General features: G+C 54.5%; 2 protein-coding genes across 9 annotated transcripts in view; one reads left to right on the plus strand and one right to left on the minus strand.

Annotated features, from left to right (window-relative positions):
- Positions 1-19302, minus strand: part of CLK3 (CDC like kinase 3) — a 127005-nt gene that overhangs the window by 58861 nt on the left and 48842 nt on the right. The window lies entirely within an intron of this gene.
- UBL7 (ubiquitin like 7) lies at positions 314-19281 on the plus strand. Of its 8 annotated transcripts, none has more exons than XM_077185531.1 (12): positions 351-430; positions 1150-1338; positions 1798-1917; positions 2457-2539; positions 2643-2727; positions 3732-3789; positions 5083-5216; positions 5335-5384; positions 5976-6143; positions 6938-7060; positions 9476-9629; positions 19153-19281. In XM_077185531.1, exons 2-11 carry the CDS (start codon positions 1155-1157, stop codon positions 9611-9613), a joined length of 1143 nt encoding a protein of 380 aa, XP_077041646.1. In that variant the 5' UTR covers positions 351-430; positions 1150-1154; the 3' UTR covers positions 9614-9629; positions 19153-19281. The 8 variants fall into 8 exon arrangements, with proteins under 8 accessions (XP_077041647.1, XP_054498046.1, XP_077041646.1 ...); XM_077185530.1 differs by lacking the exon at positions 19153-19281 and adding an exon at positions 9717-9851 and having other exon boundaries at positions 352-430; XM_077185532.1 differs by lacking the exon at positions 19153-19281 and having other exon boundaries at positions 314-385; positions 9476-9851.

Genomic DNA, 19302 nt, shown 5'->3' on the forward strand with positions numbered 1-19302 from the left:
GGTGGCCTTTCCTTTTTTGGGAGAGGATGAGGAGATGGTGCAGCGGATAGCGCTGAAGAGCGGGCAGCTTCGCACAGCTGGGCCCTCCGGCGCTGGTGGGGTACCTACAGGAGCCGCTCGCCCACGGGGGAGGGATGGCAGCCGCTTAATTATCGAGGTAGCGTTAATTACAGGTGGTCGTGGCGAGGGAGCGGCACGGGACTGCGAGCCCCTCGCCGCGCTCCGGCCTTTAAACCCTCGGCCGCCCGCCCATTGGCTGGTCATGGCAGAGCTAGCCAATCAGCAGCGCCTTCGCCTCAGGAGGGCGTTACCGCCTGCACTGCCGGACTCGATTTCCCAGCGCGCACCGCGCTCCCCGCAGCACTTCCGCTTCCGGTCCGTTAGGGTGAGGTAGCACGGAGCTGGGGGGACACGGCCGGGCCCCCGTGAGGTGGGGAGGGAGACACGGCCGGGCCCCCGTGAGGTGGGGAGGGAGACACGGCCGGGCCCCCGTGAGGTAGGGAGGGGAGGGAGACACGGCCGGGCCCCCGTGAGGTGGGGAGGAGAGGGAGACACGGCCGGGCCCCCGTGAGGTGGGGAGGAGAGGGAGACACGGCCGGGCCCCCGTGAGGTGGGGAGGAGAGGGAGACACGGCCGGGGATCCCCGTGAGGTGGGGAGGAGAGGGAGACACGGCCGGGATCCCCGTGAGGTGGGGAGGAGAGGGAGACACGGCCGGGGTTGCCTTGAGGTGGGGAGGGAGACACGGCCGGGATCCCCTGAAGCTGAGGCGAGAGTCTGTGGGGAGAACAGCCAATATCCCCCTGAACTGAGGGTCTGGGGAGAACATGTCCTGACCACCCTGAGCTGAGGGAGGGTCTGGGGGGGCACGGCCGGGACCCCTGAGCTTAGGGGCTCTGGGCTGTGGGGATGGAGGAGCTGAGGCGGGAGTTGGGGCTGTGGGGATGGGGAGCCACGGCCAGGATCCCTGAGCTGAGGGGGAGATCGGGACTCTGGGGACGGGGGGCCGGGACCGGGAGCCACGGGCCGGGATGCCCCTGAGCGCCGGGGGTCGGGGCTGTGCCCGGCTGTGCCCGGCGCTCTATGGGCGCTGTGCCCGATAGATGAGGGAGGCTCGCTGTGTGCGGGGTGTCACTCGGCTGTGTCCCCAGGCGCCATGGCCCTGCCGGAGTGGCACATCGCAGTGAAGCTGGCCGAGCAGCCGCTGGCCCCCAAAGCCATCCTGCGCCTGCCCGAGACCGAGCTGGGCGAGTGCCCGCTGGGCGGCTGCAGCATCTCGCACCTCAAGCAGCTGATCACGGGCAAGCTGCAGGAATCCATGCCGGACCCCGAGCTCATCGGTGCGTGCCCCGCCGGAGCCTGGCGCCGTCCCGCCGCTTGGGGACACCCTCGGCCCGTCCTCGCCGCGGCCGGGATGCGATATCCCGCTGCTGCTGGTGGTGGTGGGAGGGCTCGGTGTTCGTTCCCTGTTTCCTTGGGATCACGGCGCTCCAGCCGCGGCAGTGCCCTTGTTCGGGAATATTTGGGCTTTCCACCAGCTCTGTGTCCTTGTGAGAGCTCTCATGAGAGCTGAGAGGGAGGTCAGCTCTTACGCAGGTGGTGATTATGCCATCTCCTCTAGATCAGCTCCGTGATTGCCTTCCTGGTTCTCAGCTCCACAGCTTCCCTGTTTTTTTCCGTAGCCAGTTGGAGCAGCTACAGCTGCTCAGTAACCCTTGGGCTCTAAGGCACACCTGGAGACCCCCAGCTGGTTCTGAGAGCACCACAGGTGTTTATCTTCAGGTGTTTCTGCCCCCCAGACCTGATCTACTGTGGCCGGAAGCTGAGGGATGACCAGACCCTGGATTTTTATGGAATCCAGTCTGGCTCCACTGTCCATGTCCTGCGCAAGTCCTGGCCTGAGCCTGACCAGAAACCAGGTGAGGAGCTGTGGGGATTGCCCCTTGGATTCTCCTTGGGATGTGTTTTATTAGGGACTGAGCTTCTCTAGGGATTCACTGCTGTGGAGGTTTCCAGGAGAATGAATCCCCGTGTTTGGGAACTCCCCACCTCTCCCAGCAGCACCTGGGTGTTGGTTTTCCTGCTGACACTAGAGTCAAGGAATGAGCTGTGCACCATGGAGAGAGGGGTCATCCCTTCCTTAATTGCCTGTGATCCATTCTAGGGCATTGCCAAGGGATCTGGAGCAAAGCCCCAGGGATGAGCAGGCTGCTGTGTGCCTGACTGTACAAAGAGAGGAGCTTGAGCTGGCATTCCTGTAATGGCACATGTGGGAGGATATTCCTGACTATTTTTATGATCTGAGAGTGCAGCAAGTCATTACTCTGCAGTGACTGCACCCAATCCAAGGATGTTAGAGGATCCCTGTTGCAGCATGGGGGTCTCAGTGGGCTGTGGAGTGGCTTTGAGGGCTGTCAGAGGCCCAGCTGTGTTTTGTTGAGGTGTTTTCCCCCCTCAGAGCCTGTGGATAAGGTGGCAGCAGTCCGGGAATTCCGTGTGCTGCACACTGCCCTGCACAGCAGCCCTGCCTACAGAGATGCCGTGAGTGCTCTGCTCCCTCCTGGGGGGAATTCAGCTGTCCCCTCCCTCTGGGGACAGCCACACAGTGGGTGACACTCCCAACCTGCTCTGCTTGCCCTGGCAGGTCTTCAAGATGCTGGGAAACAAGGAATCCCTGGATCAGATCATTGTGGCTACTCCTGGCCTCAGCAGCGACCCCGTGGCTCTGGGTGAGTCTGGATGTGATCCAGAGGATCTGAGGAAGGCTTGGATTCCTGATGGGGGAAGGAGCAGACACAAATCTAGGTTGAATTCCTGGTAGGGAGAAGAGAGAGTTAAAAACCCCCTCATTTTTGTCCCTTTGGAGCATGAGTTGGTGACTGCTGAGGTCTCAGTCATGATCCATTGGTGATGTTTGGAGATGGATCCTGGCTTCAGAAGGGCCAGGGAAGGGAGGGTTGGAGCTCTCATTGGGGATGGATCCTGGTTTCAGAAGGATCAGGGAAAGGAGGGATGGAGCTCTCATGGGGGATGGATCCTGGCTTTAGAAGGATCAGGGAAAGGAAGGATGGAGCTCTCTCCTTGGGAATGGATCTTGGCTTTAGAAAGATCAGAGAAAGGAGGGATGGAGCTCTCTCCTTGGCTTCAGAAGGGTCAGGGAAGGGAGGGATGGAGTTCTGTCCTTGGGAATGGATCCTGGCTTTAGAAGGGTCAGGGAAAGGAGGGATGGAGCTCTCTCCTTGGATTCAGAAGGGTCAGGGAAAGGAGGGATGGAGCTCTCTCCCCACTGCAAAGTGCTCCAAAGTGGTTCACTAAATCCAGCCTGTTGTGGGATGGTGGCAGCCTGAGGGAGGTGGAATTTGGGATGTTATAGAATGGTTGATTAAATCCAGCCTGTTGTGGGATGGTGGCAGCCCGAGGCAGGTGGAATCTGGGATGCAGTCCCAGCCTGGCTGCAGGGAGCTGGGGCCCAGCTTCCATCCTGCCCTTGAGGTGGAGCACCCACGGGATCTACAGGAAAAAGCCCCGTCCCTTTTGTCCCTTGGGTGTGTGGCTGTGACCAAGAGCCTCTCCAGGAACACAAAGGCTTCAGAGGAACAATGGGGGTGTTTGTGGTGTTTACTCATGACTCATTTCCTGGAAAACAATTCCTATTTATTTGTCCCTGTGGCTTTTGTGTGACTGGCTCCTGTTTGCTGTATCCTGTCTCACTGCCTTTCCTGGTCTGTTGCAGGAGTTCTGCAGGACAAGGATCTGTTCTCTGTGTTTGCAGACCCCAACATGCTGGACACGTAAGTTCCCTGAGCTGGGGCAGTGATTCAGCAGTGTCTTTGTGTCCCTGTGTGTCACCTGGGTCATTCCTCTCAGGAAACACGGATCCACTGCTTGGGTTAATCCAGAGGGTGTTTGGTGGGAGGCAGGGCCATCATCACCTCCAGACTGGGGTTCAGACCTGGATGAACTGCTCACAGCAGAGAGCTGCTCCCATGAGAACCTTGGAAAAGTCAGCCTGAGTCCAGAGGGATCCTTGGAGAGCCAAGGGAAGGTCCAGCATGGGTCCAAAAGGCTCCTTGGAGAACTGAGGAAAGATCTTATGTGAATCCAGAAGGATTCTTGGTGAACAAAGGCAAAGTTGGGTCCAGAAGGATCCTTGGTGAACTGAGGCCAGGTCCCCCATGGGGTCCAGGAGGATCCTTGATGAACCAAAGCAAGGTCCAACATGAGGTCCAGGAGGATCCTTGGAGAACCAAGGAGGGGTCTAATGTGAATCCAGAATGATCCTTGGTGAACCAAGGCAAGGTCCAACATGGATCCAATAGGATCTAAGGCTGGGTCCACCATGGGTCCAGAAGAATCCTTGGTGAGCCAAGGCCAGGTCCAATATGGGGTCCAGAATGATCCTTGGTGAACTGAGCAAAGGTCTAATGTGAATCCAGAAGGATCCTTAGTGAACTGAGGCAAGGCTGGGTCTAGAAAGGGTCCTTGGTGAACTGAGGCAATGTCCAGCATGGGTCCAGGAGGATCCAAGGGCAGGTCCAGCGTGGATCCAGGAGGATCCAAGGGCAGGTCCAGCGTGGATCCAGAAGGATCCAAGGGCAGGTCCAGCGTGGATCCAGAAGGATCCAAGGGCAGGTCCAGCGTGAATCCAGAAGGATCCTTGGTGATCCAAGGGAGGTCCAGGGTGGATCCAGAAGGATCCAAGGGCAGGTCCAGGGTGTATCCCGAAGGATCCAAGGCCAGGTCCAGCATGAATCCAGAAGGATCCTTGGTGATCCAAGGGCAGGTCCAGCGTGGATCCAGAAGGATCCAAGGGCAGGTCCAGCGTGGATCCAGAAGGATCCAAGGGCAGGTCCAGGGTGGATCCAGAAGGATCCAAGGGCAGGTCCAGGGTGGATCCAGAAGGATCCAAGGGCAGGTCCAGGGTGGATCCAGAAGGATCCAAGGGCAGGTCCAGCGTGGATCCCGAAGGATCCCTGGCTGCCTGGAGGAGTTTGTGCCGGCAGCAGTGGCAGTGCCCTGGGTGCCTCAGGGCTGGCTCCTGGCTTGCCCCGCGCCCGCGCTCAGCTGTGCCCGTTTGTGCCCAGGCTGATCCCGGCTCACCCTGCCCTGGTGAACGCCATCGTGCTGGTGCTGCACTCGGTGGCGAGCAGCACCCCCCTGCCAGCCCCGGACACGTCCTCGCGGGCCATGGCCCTGGGCTCCTACCGGGACATGCCAGGTACGTCCACCTGCGAGGGGAACTCTCCTGGCTGCTCAGCCAAAAACTCCACAGGGATCTCACCTGCTCCCAATTCCTGCTTGTTTGCCACATCCTTTTATTCCCCTTTCTGGTGCAGGTGGCTTTCTCTTTGAGGGGCTCTCTGATGATGAAGATGACTTCCACCAGGTAAGCAGCCAGGTGGGGTGAGCACTTCTTTTTGGGTTTAATTTGTAGCCCTGAGACTCCCAAGCTCTTCCTTTCCTGTTTGGTGAGCAGCACAAGCTGCTCTGGCTCCCCAAGGGGATGTGGAGACAAACATATTGATCCTGGCTGCTTCCATGCTGCTCAGAAGAGGGTTTTCCTCAGTACTGAACACACAACAGGAAAATGGAACAGAGGAAATGCTCTCACAGCCATAGTGGAGCGTGGGAATGTTGATCCCGGCCTTTCTGCACTCTTCCTCTCCATAGGACAAAAAGTTCTGTATGAAAAACTGGATATATGGGTCCAAACGTGCCTGTAGCAGAGAATTGTTTTGTTCCAGGCTAACATCACCGTGGTTTGGGGCTGGTGGATGATAGATTGAAAGGTTTCCTGCCAGTTTCCACAGCTGACTCTGTGGAAAAAAAGCACATCCCACTCTGGCATGTTTGTCTTTCAGAACTTCCACCCTTGGGACATTTGGGTATGGTAGGACAGGGATCTGTGGTTTGACTGGGACACAAACACCGAGAGAGGTCACAGCTGGGGCTTTTCTCTCTCTCTCTCTCCACACAGAGCACCAGGTCCACCCCTTCCAGCAGCACGTCCGGCTCGCGCCCGGCCTCGCTGGGCTACGCGGGGGCAGCAGGGCCCCGGCCCATCACCCAGAGCGAGCTGGCCACAGCCCTGGCCCTGGCCAGCACCCCCGAGAGCAGCTCCCACACGCCCACCCCGGGCACACAGGTAACACCTGCCTCTGCATTCCCTCAGGGATGGCTTCTCTTCCCTTTGATCCTACCCTGGGCACCCAGGGAACAGCCAGCACCAGTTCTGCTCTGTGCTGGCACACCTGGCTGTGCATTCCCTCAGGGAGGAGTTCCCTGTGTGACCCCAGCCCTGGCACACCTGGCTCTGCATTCACTCAGGGAGGAGTTCCCTGTGTGACCCCATCCCTGGCACACCTGGCTGTGCATTCCCTCAGGGGAGAGTTCCCTGTGTGATCCCATCCCTGGCACACCTGGCTGTGCATTCCCTCAGGGGAGAGTTCCCTGTGTGACCCCAGCCCTGGCACACCTGGCTCTGCATTCCCTCAGGGGAGAGTTCCCTGTGTGATCCCAGCCCTGGCACACCTGGCTCTGCATTCCCTCAGGGAGGAGTTCCCTGTGTGACCCCAGCCCTGGCACACTTGGCTCTGCATTCACTTAGGGAAGAGTTCCCTGTGTGACCCCAACCCTGGCACACCTGGCTCTGCATTCCCTCATGGATGGGTTATCTTCCCTTTGTTCCCAGCCCTGCACCCAGGGAACAGCCCTGCTCTGGGCTGGCACACCTGGCTGTGCCTTCCCTCATGCAAATCCATGTGATCCTTATCTTCCACACAATCCCGGCACCCCGGGGACAGCCAGCACAGCCTGGTAGCTCTGGGGCACCTTCCTTCCCTCCTGGAGGAGCTCCTTTCCCCGTGGGATGGAGGGTGGGGGCTGCTGCAGGTGTTGCTGTGTGCTGGTTCCTTCTCCTGACCTGTCACCTCCTCCTAGGGCCACTCCTCCGGGACGTCCCCGATGTCATCCAGTGTGCAGTCAGGGACACCCATCACCAATGACCTGTTCAGCCAGGCCCTCCAGCACGCCCTGCAGGCCTCAGGGCAGCCCAGCCTCCAGGTCAGTGGCAGCCCCTGGAATCCTGCACCCCCTGGCATCTCCCAGCTGCCTCCTGTGGTGGGACATCAGCCTGGGAGGGGCACCACTGGTGCCTTTTTGGGCTACCTAAAAACAGAGGCCAGACAACATTAAGGGAATAAAAAGCAGTTATATTTATTGAAGGGCCATTTGGGGCAGATAAAGCCACCCAGGGGCTACACCCAAAAATGGGTGATGGCTCATGGGTTTTCAGACTTCTGTAAATTTGGTCCATTTGCATATTGGGGGTTAGTCTTCTAATTACAGCTTCAGGTGGTGAAGTCATTTACCCCAAGTCTCTAAAAACAGAGGCCTGACAAAATTAAGGGAGGAAAAAGCTGTTCTATTTATTGAAGGGCCTTCAGGTACATTTGGGGCAGGTAAAGCCCCCAGGGGCTACACCCAAAAATGAACAATGGCTCACAGGTTTTCACACTTCTATAAATTTGATCCGTTTGCATATTGGGGGTTAATCTTCTAATTACACCTTCAGATAATGAAGTTATTTATCCCCAGTTTGCTCCTCCAGCTCCCTTTTGTTTACATTTCTGGGGCCTGAGGCAGAGAGATGTCCTTGATGGCCGGGCCTGGAGAGGAATTGTTGTGTCTGCCCAAAATGGGAAATGAGCAGCTCATACTGTATATGGAGTTTAGAATTATACAAAGAATTACAGGATTACAAATGTAAGAAAAATATAAAAGCTGAAGTCCTAAGGCATCATCACAGCCACTGCAGAAGTACTGGGTGGAACTGGGATGGAGGTGTTACAAATGCATATTTTATTGTTGGCTTTTTGCAAATATTAAGATAAATACTATATGTATAATGTTAAAAGAATTTTTATTTCTGCTACTAACAAAAAACTTAGTAATAGTAGTAGCTAATATAGTTATAAATGAACTCTTGTTAATCAAGATAACATCCAGTAAACATATAATGAAGACCTTGCTATTAATATACTATCAACATTTATCATCTGAAGAAAGTAGACTTAAAGCCCAGACTAAAAGTAATAAAGAAAAAAAGCCAAAACCACAACTAAGAAACATGCATACTCTAAAAAACAAACCCAAAGAACCACAAAATTGTACCTAAAATATATAAACTAGTTTATAGAAAAATGTAAATATACATAAGAATCTATGAATATACAAGCTAACGTAATAGAAAAAGTATTTTAAAAATATCCCTGAAAGTAAGTGTGCTCTTGGCTGAGTTCCAAGATGCACCCAGCCATAATCTTTACTATCTTTATCTCCTATTGTCTTTCATTAAACTTCTAAATTTTACCAAAAAAACCCAAACCCCCTTTTTCACAGAGGGGTGGTGGCTTTAGGGACTTTGCAGCATCACTGAGCTTTCAGGAGCTGTTTGCACAGGAGCTGCTGAGGTGGGTGGGAAACAAGTTCACTCTCCTATGAAAATGTCAACATTTAAAAACCACATTTTGAAAGTAAAATAATATAGTGAAATAATATTTTGAAAGTAAAATAAGTAGGAGACAAGGACCATAGAGCAAAGGTTATTACTATGAAAAACATGTTCACTCTCCTGTGAAAGTGTAAAAAGTTTAATAAAGGACAATAGGAGACAAGGACCATAGAGGAAAGGTGATTATGGCATCAGCCAAAAGGCCCCTGTAATCTTTGGGGATATGTCCTGGTTTAGGGCAAATTTAACCCTAACCCCTTAAAAACCTTTTAATTACATCAGCCCTTTGCATATTCACAGGCCCTTGTGCACAGTAAACTTTTCCCCAAAGTGGTTTACGTGTTCCAGGAATTGTTTAGCACATCTCTTCTTTGGATCTGCTTTGTTAGAGCACGTGGATTCCTGGACTGTGGTTTCAGTCCCTTTTTATCCCCTCCAGTTCTGGGCCCTGGCCCACAGTGCCCTCAGAGGGTGAGTGCTGCTGGCTGGCACAGCTGTGCAGGTGTGCTCACCCTGTGTGGCAGATGTGCCCAGGTGTGCTCACCCTGTGTGGCAGATGTGCCCAGGTGTGCTCACCCTGTGTGTCACAGCTGTGCAGGTGTGCTCACCCTGTGTGGCAGATGTGCCCAGGTGTGCTCACCCTGTGTGGCAGATGTGTCCAGGTGTGCTCACCCTGTGTTCAGTGGGTGTTATCCCATCCCAGCAGCCACTGTAACACTGCACACTGATAGCAGCTGCTGCACTGAGCTTCATGAACAGAAATGAAATCCATGTCTTTATAACAAAGTCACTTGAACACCACACATCTAAAATCCATTTTAATATTTGCCAAAAGCCAATATTATAATGTGTATCTATAACAGGTAGGACACTGGGCAGTGGGAAGGGCTGCTGGTTTTTCTGCTGGGATTCTCACACCAAACCTGCTGAGATTCTCATCCCAAACTTCTCTTTGCTGTGAGCAGAGCCAGTGGCAGCCCCAGCTGCAGCAGCTGCGAGACATGGGGATCCACGACGACGAGCTGAGCCTGCGGGCCCTGCAGGCCACAGGAGGGGACATTCAGGCTGCCCTGGAGCTCATCTTTGCTGGGGGGGCCCCCTAAATCTTCTGCTGGACTGGTGAGTTGTGCTGAAGCAGCAGCTGGGTTGGTTCTGTGTGTGGAGAGCACTGAAAGCAGCTCCAAATCCTCTCTCCGACCTCCTCAGGACTCAGCACGGAGAAGGGAAGAGGTGGCTCGGTGCTGGAGATGTGGCCCCTCCAGCTGTGCAATGTTTTATCTGTCACCACCCTCTGCCTGTTGTTTCATTCCCTCCATTAAATGGACCCTGCTCAGCTCCCTGCCTGCTGTGTGGGTCGTGCTCTGTCCTGGCTTGTGTTGCAGATCCCAGCAGGGCAGGAAGGGGAAGCATTGCTGGCCAGGGGTTATGTACAGATCATGAACAGGACAGGACTGCTGAGGAAAACGTCTCGAGCTGTTTATTTTCCAGCATCATTCTCATTGCATGGATATGACAATGGGAAGATGCCAGCAGCAGACAAAGAACTTAATGTTACAACTCACTTAAAAGTTTTTTGACCAATCCCACAAAGCAGAAGCACATTGACAGCAGTTCTATCCAACCACTATAAGCACATGTACCTTTGGTTAAAACAATGCTTGCTTATTTCAAATACAATACCTGCTTGTAAGCCTTAAATCACAATGCACAGAGCTCCATTATTAAGCTTAGAACGTCCTCATATCTTGCTAGATAAACTTTTCTGCAGCTTAGAGAGTTATTCTAGCCGAGTGTTAATACACAGACCATTGTTCTAGTTGTCCTTATTTTCTACATCTTATATAACTTTTCTGCTGACAAATCTTATGGCTCTCACTTAGCTCTAATTGCAGTTCTGCTGTCTCTGAGCCCTGCCTTTTGCAGCGTTCCCAAAACCCTCTGATTTTAAGGATTCCCACAAACTGCCGGAACAGCTCTGCCTCGGTGGGATGTGGTGCTTTCAGCAGAGGGCACGGCCACCACGAGGTGACAGTGACAGAGAAATGACAAGGGCTGAGTGGGAGCTGGAGCAATGCCCGGTGTGGGTTGCACCACGTGCCGCGGCTGCAAAGCCAATTAACGGCGTTCGCCTGTAATTGCAATCAGAGGGGGCAGCGAAAAGCCAGGCCTGGAGCTGGGCCCGGCATCGCTGGGATTGCGCGCCGGGGTTAACGAGGCGTGAAAACGGCAGCGGGTTCTCGGAGCAGAGAGCGCTCTCCTGCCTCACCTCCAGGCTGCTGTGCTGCCCTCTAATCCCTGCGCAGCTCTGTGATCCTCGCTGATAGCATCTCGGTGTCACCCTGCAAACGCGGGATTGTTCTCTGCGGGGAGCCCTGCGCTGATAGGCTTTAATCCTGTCGAGAGGATTAATGCCCGAGGGAGGGAGGGAGGGAGGGGCTGGTTTTGTGCTCAGTCTGGAGCAGATAAGATGTGATGGACATAAATGGCTTTCCTGACACCCTCCTGCGTCCCTGCCCTCGGCACGCACACGGATTTTATGTGTAAGAAAACTGATTAATCCCTTCCCATCCCTGGATCCTGCCTTTGCAGGGGTAGCACAGAGCACAGCACCCTCCTTTCCCCTGCTGGCAGCCCCAATCCTCCGGGATAACCACGGATTAGCCGGATCACAGATGCTCCTGCCCAAAGCTGGGGAGCATTGCAGGCTCTCCCGGCCACCAGCACGTCCAGTTTGCCTTCCTGCACCACCTGAATTCTCAATTTAGGGCTCATTGCTGTCCCAAAACAGTGGTTTTTGTGTCAGTCCTGAGATTTTTGATCCCTCTGTTGACCCACGTTTGGCATGAAGCCGCTTTTGCTGCTATTTCTGCTTCCCAACGCCCCCAGCGAGCTGAAAACCGCCTGGAATTTTTGGGGGTTTTTTTTGGGCTGGAAGTGACTTTTCCCAGATTTCCTCTCCCAAACGGCAGGGCTTGGCTGGGAGCAGCAGCTCAGGCACATGCACTGGCTGCAGCAGAGGAGAAGTTGGCAGCGCTGCCGCTCACGACATCGCTTCCCTCGCCCGGCAGAGCCGTGCCTGAGCACAGGGGGAGCTGCGGGGAGGGGGGAGAGGCTCTGCTGCCTCCTGCACGGCTGGGCAGCGCCTGAGCTCTGCTGCAGCAGCCCCTGCAGCACACAGGGAACTCGGAGTGGGCTGGGAGTGGTTCTGCAGCCGCCCCAGGGCTGCACGTTCCTGCTCCCAGCCTCACGGGGGAGGGATGCTCAGGGGCTCTGCAAGGGCAGGAGCAGCAGAACAGCAGGGAAAGGCTTGAAAGGAGAGGGTTAGGTTGGGTACCAAGGAGGAATTGTTCCCTCTGAGGGTGGGCAGGCTCTGGATCCCTGGCAATGCCCCTGGCCTGCTGGGAGGTATCCCTGCCCATGGCAGGGGTGGAATGGGGTGGCTTTAGGGTCCTTGTCACAAACTGTGAGTGGCTGAGGGTGACAGAGACAGAGCAAACTGATGCCTGTTCTGTGTGCTCCATCCCTGTGCTCCTCCTGCCATGTTGGGAGCAGAGTGGATCTGCTCTGCTTGGCTCTCAGTTCATCCCTCCTGCCCCTCTCACACTCCCTTCTCCAGCCCAGCAGCCCTGGCTGGGCTTTGCTGGGAGCAGACTGGGAAGTAGGTGTGGCCTGACCCTGGAAGAGCAGGAGGTCAGGCCACAGTTCCCCGGCGTCAGCAGGGACCTTCTGTTGGGGACATCAAAGAGCTGCTCTTGGTCTGCTTCCCTGCTGGCCTCACTGGGGCTGCCAGGGGAAGCTGTGACAGCAGGGATGGATGGCAGCAGCTGCTTTTCCTCCCCTGTTTTCCATAATCCTGTTTTTCATCCCACTGCTGGACACCTGGAGGGGGTGGAGGTTTGGCTGGGCCCTGCACCATGTGTTTTCTGGAGCCCTTCTTCTCCTTGTCTCTCTCATTTTGGGCTGATTTGTCTCTGCTGGTTCATTTTCCAGCAAAAAGGTGGAGTGGAGGCAGAGCAGAATCTCCCAGGTGGCTTTTGCAGTGCCTCAAGCAATGTTGGACAGATTTCCATGGGATAATGTTGGCTCCTTGCTCCCCCAGCCTGACTATTCCCACTTTGTCCCAGTCACATCCTGGAGCTCCACACCTTGCCCTGAGCATATAAATTGCAGAAAATTGGTGAAGGTGACTTTCCCTGATTCTCCAGGATTTGTTGGGCAGGTACATCCAGCAGGAGCAGCAGCAGGAATTTGTCTGGCACAGCCTTTGCCCATCAACTTGCTTTTTTTACAGAGGTTTCCTGGCTGCTCCCAGCTTTGTCCTTGTAGGAAAGGCCAAAACACACCAAAAATTGGAGTTTTTCTTCCTTTCTCAGCTCTGTGCTGGTTCAGTGAGCTGAGGGGTCTCAGGGAGGGGACAAAAGAAGAAGAGACAGAGGTGTCCTTGGCAATTAAGGACATTTTAGTCTTACTCTTTCTCAGGGAAACTCTGGAGAAAGGAGCAAAGTTCAGATTTGGGACAGCTGATGAGGTGAGAGCACAGAGACAGGGCAGGTGACACATGCCTGTGACCTGTGTCCTGTGGGGTTTGCTCCCTTCCCTGCCATGAATCACCATTTTCCTGTGAGTGACAAAAAAGGAGCTCTGATTTCAGCCCTCAGAGCTCCCTTTTAAGGTTACAGAGTTGAGGCCCCACGTGATCCACAATAAAAACCAGGCAACTATTTTAATTTGTGAAAGCAGAAATGGGCTGAAAATGTCACCCTGTGAGAATATTTCTATTTCCTTATGTTCCCTTTTATATTTATAGTGTTCTAATATTCATAAACGTGTCCCAAAATCCCTTTGAGAGGGTTTTTCCCCACCCTCTATCTGTGAAATAAATGCTGATTTAAGAGCAGGGTCTGCTGGTTCAGCAGGGATGAATTAATTCAGGGGTTGAGTTGGAGCTGTGGGGTTCCACTCCAGGAGCCATAAAAGCATCAGAAAGGATCCAGAATTCCTTTTTTTTCCTTCAAGGGCCAAGAACAGAGCCTGGAGCACAACTTTGGAGCAGAGAAAAACCCATTTCTAAGAGATTTTCCAGCATCTGGCTGTCAGAGGTTGGGGTACTTTCAGAGCTGGGTGTTGGGAACAGAGCCCACACGAGGTTTGTCCTTCAACTGGCCAATCTGTGGCCTCTGTGTCACCCCTGGGGATGGCCTCAGGTGCCAGGAGGAGCTGTGGGACTGGGGCAGGTCCTGGGTGCCAGTAAAGCTTTGAGGGTTCCTTTTGGGGTGCACTGGGGCAGGAGGAGGTGACAAGGACAGGGCACTCAGCAAGGACATTGTCCCCTGATGTCACTGGGGCAGGAGGAGCCAGCCCAGCAGGTCCCAGCATTCCCCTGCATGGTGCTGGATTAAAGTTCTGGAATGTTCTGCCCAGGGAGGTGATGGAGTCCCCATCCCTGGGTGTGTTTAACAAAGCCTGGATGTGGCACCGGGTGCCAGTTGAGGTGTTGGGGCTGGGCTGGACTTGATGACCTTGAAGGTCTCTTCCAACCTGGTCATTCTGTGATTCTGTGAATTCTGTGGATCTGTGTGCTGTTCCTGGGGAGGGAAGCAGTGCTGGCCTCTCAGGACCCCTTTGTGGGGTTTTTCTGGCTGCCCTGAAGCTCTGACCCCAGAGGATTCTCAGTTACACATCATTTAATCACCTCAGCTCCTGCCAGCTGCTGTCTGCTCAGATGAGTTCCCAGCTGTTTTAATGCCTTGTGAAGGCTGACCTAGAGCAGAGGCTAGACAGAGCTAAAGAATAAAGCAGGGATTTATTAAAAAGCCTCCATGGATCCACCTTGGGCAGCACAAGAGCCCAGCCAGGGCTGCACCCAAGGTGAACCCAAAATGGTCACAAAAATGGACAACTGCTCATGGGGTCTCTCACTTTTGTAAGTTCTGCTCCATTTGCATATTGGAGTTAATTGTCCAATTCCAGCTTTAGCCCATGCAGTCCCATCCTTGTTTTCTCTCTTCTTGTTTATGCCCTTGGGCCTGAGATTTGGATCCTTTGTCCTTGGTCCCCAGCTGGAGCAGGAATTGTTTTGTCTCCCTGCTCTGTGCAGAGAGCTCACCATCCCATAATATGAAGCCCAGACCCACACAATAAATCCAAAAAATAGAAAAGCTAAACCTGAGGCATCAGTTTTGTTCTCCCCCCACCCCATTCCTCATCCCCATTTTCCTCCCTGAGCTGATCCCTGTCCCAAAGGGGCCCTGTGGGACCGGGCTGGCCCCACAGCAGGTGACAGGCGGCACCAGGAAGGACAGATGGGACATGGGAAGAAAGGAAAGCTCTTCCCTGCCCAGCCCAGTGCAAAAAGGAGCCAAAGGATGTCTGGGGACATCCTGCTGGAAGAGAGGGAGAGCTCCCCATGGGTGTGCTGATCCCTGTGTCAACACAGCCACTGTCCCTCTGCGTCACCAGGCCCGGGGGTGGCTCTCAGGGGTCACACTGGGAAGGAGAAGTGGGACAGACCCTTTCCCCTCCCTTTTTTCCTTGTCACTCCCTTCCTGTCGAGACAGATACTGCTGCTGGAAGAGCTCCAAGGTCACAGCCAAGGAGTTTGCTTTTCCTGAGCTTGGGTTTATGAGGCCAGAGAGGGCTCTGGCACTTGCCCAGCAGCCTCTCCAAAGCCAGGTGAGTTTGTTTGGACTCCCTGCAGAAAAATGCAGGCTGAAATTCCAGACAGATTGCAGAGAGGTCAGACCTTAACCAGCTGTGTGCAGGAGGATTTTGTATCTCTTCTGGGGCTGATAAGGGGAGTTATCATCTTGGGTGGGGGTATAGTGGTGCTGGAGCCTCCCTGGGCATTCCAGAGCTGCTGGCAGGTGTGGGAATCCCGTTTTGGGGAGCCTGAGATGTGGCCATCCCCGTTGCAGTGCTGCCCTGGAGCACAGCACACAGGGAAGGAAGGCTCAGGAACTGCAGAACACCTGCAGGAACCTCACAGGGACATGGAGCTGCCGTGGAGCTCTCATGGTGGGAGTGTGGTGGGCAGAGCCACCCATTCCTGTTCTTTTTGTTGTTCTAACCTCGTTTCACTGGCTGAGACTCCACACTGGATTTTAACTCTGCCTTTTTGGCACCCCTGCCTCGTTTCATGCCCCACCAGTGAGTCCCCTCTTGTGGGAAATGAATTTGTAGAAATTTCTCTAAGTTTGATATTTGTTTACATACAAATACACACTATGTAAACATATTATTTTTGTTTACATAGTATGTGAACCTACACACCATGTAAACATCCTATTTGTATGTAAACAAATGTCAAACTTGGAGAATTTTCTACAAATTCATTTCCCACGCCCTCTGAGGATGTGACACCTTCAGATGTGATGCTCCAGAGGGGGTTTGGTGACAAGGGTGGGCTGTGGCTGTGGCCAGTCCTCAGGCAGGGCCTGTGACCAGTAAATCACATTGTGACACTGGTCTGGAAGGTCCTGGGCAAGCCCCTGGGCTTTCATTTGGAGGCATGGGAAGAAGGGGACTCCCAGCTGGGGTTTTATGCTGCTCTCAAAATCACTGAGTGCAAATCAGCTCGGTCACGAGTTCCCTTCTGGCCAAATCTGTTGGGAAATCTTTTCTGGGGGTGAAATTTACGGGAAAGTTTCATTTTAGGGGCAGGTGGCTCCTCCACCCCTTTCCTGAGTGGTTTGTAAAGCCCTGGGGGTGGCTCTGAGCTCGTTTGGGCACCTTTGGTGGCACTTGTGCTGTGCTGTCCTTTGGCAGAACCCATGGGGGAACTTGTGCCAACTGCTCAGAGCCCCCAGCCTCAATCCAGCTTGAAGAGGTGAGCCTGGAGAGCTGGGAAGTTCCCAAACTCTGCAGAGCTGTGGCCTTGGGGAGGGATGGTTGAGGTTTTTTGGTTGCTGCCTGCCAGGAACGTGAGCTAGGGAGGGAGAATTTGGGTGTGGAGAGCAGAAACTGCAGCAGCTGATCAAAGATCTGCTCTGCTCGCTTCCCTCCTCACTCTGTCAGCTGGGGAATGAAGGGTCTGTCAGCACCACGAGGAGCTGTGAGGGGGATTTCACTGATTGCCACTCCAAAGCCAGCCCTCTCAGGCAGCCTGTTCCCAAAATGAGGACTGGGAGCTCTGATCTTCCAAAAGTTCTGTCCAACCTCCTGGGCTGACAGTCCCTCCCACAGCTTCAGCACAGGATTTCCCAGGTGCAGCATCCCAGTCTTGTCTGGGAAGGGTGATGGAAAGGGGGATGAGGAACATGCTCATCCTTTGTCCAGCTTGTCCCAGTGGAAAAGGGGGGATGAGGAACATCATCATCCTTTGTCCAGCTGATCCAAACCTTGTCTGGGAAGGGAAGATGGAAAAGGGGATGAGGAACATCCTCAGCCTTTGTCCAGTTGATCCCAGTCTTGTCTGGGAAGTACTGATGGAAAAGGGGCAATCAGGAACATCCTCATCCCAATCTTGTCTGGGAAGGGAGGATGGGAAAGGAGCATGAGGAACATCCTCTTCCTTTGTCCAGATGATCCCAACCTTGTCTGGGAAGGGAGGATGGAAAAGGAGCATGAGGAACATCCTCTTCCTTTGTCCAGATGATCCCAACCTTGTCTGAGAAGGGAGGATGGAAAAGGAGCATGAGGAACATCCTCTTCCTTTGTCCAGCTGATCCCACTGGAAAAGGGGATGAGGAACATCCTCTTCCTTTATCCAGATGATCCCAACCTTGTCTGGGAAGGGAGGATGGAAAAGGGGATGAGGAACAGCCTCTTCCTTTGTCCAGCTCAGCAGGGTCCCTCTGGCAGTGTCACACCTGCTTTGTGGCACAGCAAAGGTCCTGCCTGGCATAGCCAGGGCTGAGATTTCTCTTGCTGTTCCTTTCTTCCTTGGAAGATCCACTCTGTTGGTGCTTCCAAGGGTCACATTCCTGGCCGAGGGAAGGTAACAGATCTGTTTTTGTGGATAAAACCACCACAAGCCTGCTCGGGTGCCAAGTGCAATCTGAGCTCTTTGGGTTGCCTGGGCCACAAACATGATGAATAAAACTGTTCCTCTTGGGGAAAAAAATCTGTGCTTCTGACAAGATTCCTGGGGGAGGCTGCCTCCTGATCCGTGCTGGAAGCGAGGCGCATGATCTGGGAGAGAGCTGCTCACGAGTTGTGCTGGGGAAGTTCTGATCCCAGAGTGGAGCAGATGGAAATTTCTGCAGGAAAGAGCTGAGCTGCTGCCTAGAATCTGATGCTGCCTGCTCTTGAGCTACCAAACTCAATCTGGGAGCTCCTTCCCCGCTTTGGGAAGGGTGGTTTTCATTCCAGCACCTCCTGCACACCGGGCCAGGCTGGAAATGGGAGCTCTGGGGAGCTGTGCTGCTCTGCAGGGTTGGGTTTGCCTGGGGGTTGTGTTCTCCACATCCTGCCCATCTCCTGGAATCGCTTTCCCAGGCAGTGATCTCATGGTTCTGGGAGCCAGGCTCCCCCCTGGCTGCCCTCACCCTTCCCTCTGAGGCTGCCCAGAGCAGCTGGAAGTGCTCCAGGACGGGCTTGGAGCAGCACCCTGGGACAGTGGGAGGTGTTGGGCACCAAGGTCCCTTCCACCCCAAACACTCCTAAAATCCTTAGGGGGAGCTTGAGTCCTGGAAACTCCTTTTCCAGGAGTGTTTTTGGAGAAGAAAACTCCTTTTTCAAGAGTGTTTTCGGGGAAAAAAATCCTTCCTTTTGGGGAAGAAAACTACTTTTTCAGGAAGAAAACTCCTTTTTTCCTGCTGGAAACCAGGTGATAACAGGGTCTGGCAGCTCAGGGAGCAAACAGGGACCTGCAGCTGCCCCCAGGGCAGTTCGGGCTGAGCTCAGAACGCTTCAGGGCTGGAAATCACCACTGCCAGAAGTGAGTGTGTGTCTTCCCCCTGTAATTACCCCGGCAGCTGCGTGGCCTAAGAAAGGTGAACCCACAGACACAAAGAAGCGCCGGGAAATCCCTGTGGCTCCTTCAAATCCACCATTAGCCGGCTCATTAATTTGTTTTTGCTCCTTTCAGCGTGCCCCCCTTGCCCTGCCCCTGCTCGTCCCTCCAGGAGCGGAGCGGGGCCGGGGCCGAGCTTCAATCGCTGCTTTAAAGGGCGCAGCTGCGGCTCCTTCCCGGTGGGCTTCTCCCATTCCGGTCACGTCCCGGCTCGCTCTCCGTGCTCGGAATGCCCCGCTCCTCTCATTAACCAGAGCCACAAAGGCTCCCGGGGCTCCCCGGGGGGACCTTTGCGACAGAAAGGTGACCGTGCCACCCGCGGGGTGTCCTTTGGGGGAGCAGCCGCGTCACCAAGGATCGGGATGCTCGGGCAGGGCTCACCTTCCTGCCGGCTCCCGGAGCGTGACATCCACTCGGGGATGTGGTTCCCCGCCACGTGTGCTCGGGAGAGGGGGTGTGACAGCGTGGTGACACTCGGGTGTCCTTAGGAGTGGCCCTTTTCTGCTGGCCCTGCTGCATCCCGCTCCTCCTGGATCCAGCTGTGCCGTTCCCCATCCAGCTGTTCCCCCTCATGCCACCGCACCTGGCTCAGGGCACACCCCCGTGTCACACCACCCCCTCTCTGCCCCTATTCTCGGCCCTATTTCCGTTCCCCTCTCACTCGTCCCAACCTCTTATTTCCCTCCGCAGCCCCCGCGGGAAGTTCTTAGCAAACCCCGGCCCAGCTGCGACTTTTCCGTGGGGCACAAAACCGCCGACCCCCGCACTTTCCCGTCACCGAGGAGAAGGATCAAAACCCAAAAAAAAAAACCCCAAACCCTTGCGGTAAAAGCCGTGCCG

This window comes from Agelaius phoeniceus, chromosome 13, assembly GCF_051311805.1.
Source record: "Agelaius phoeniceus isolate bAgePho1 chromosome 13, bAgePho1.hap1, whole genome shotgun sequence".
NCBI classification, from domain to species: Eukaryota; Metazoa; Chordata; class Aves; order Passeriformes; family Icteridae; genus Agelaius; species Agelaius phoeniceus.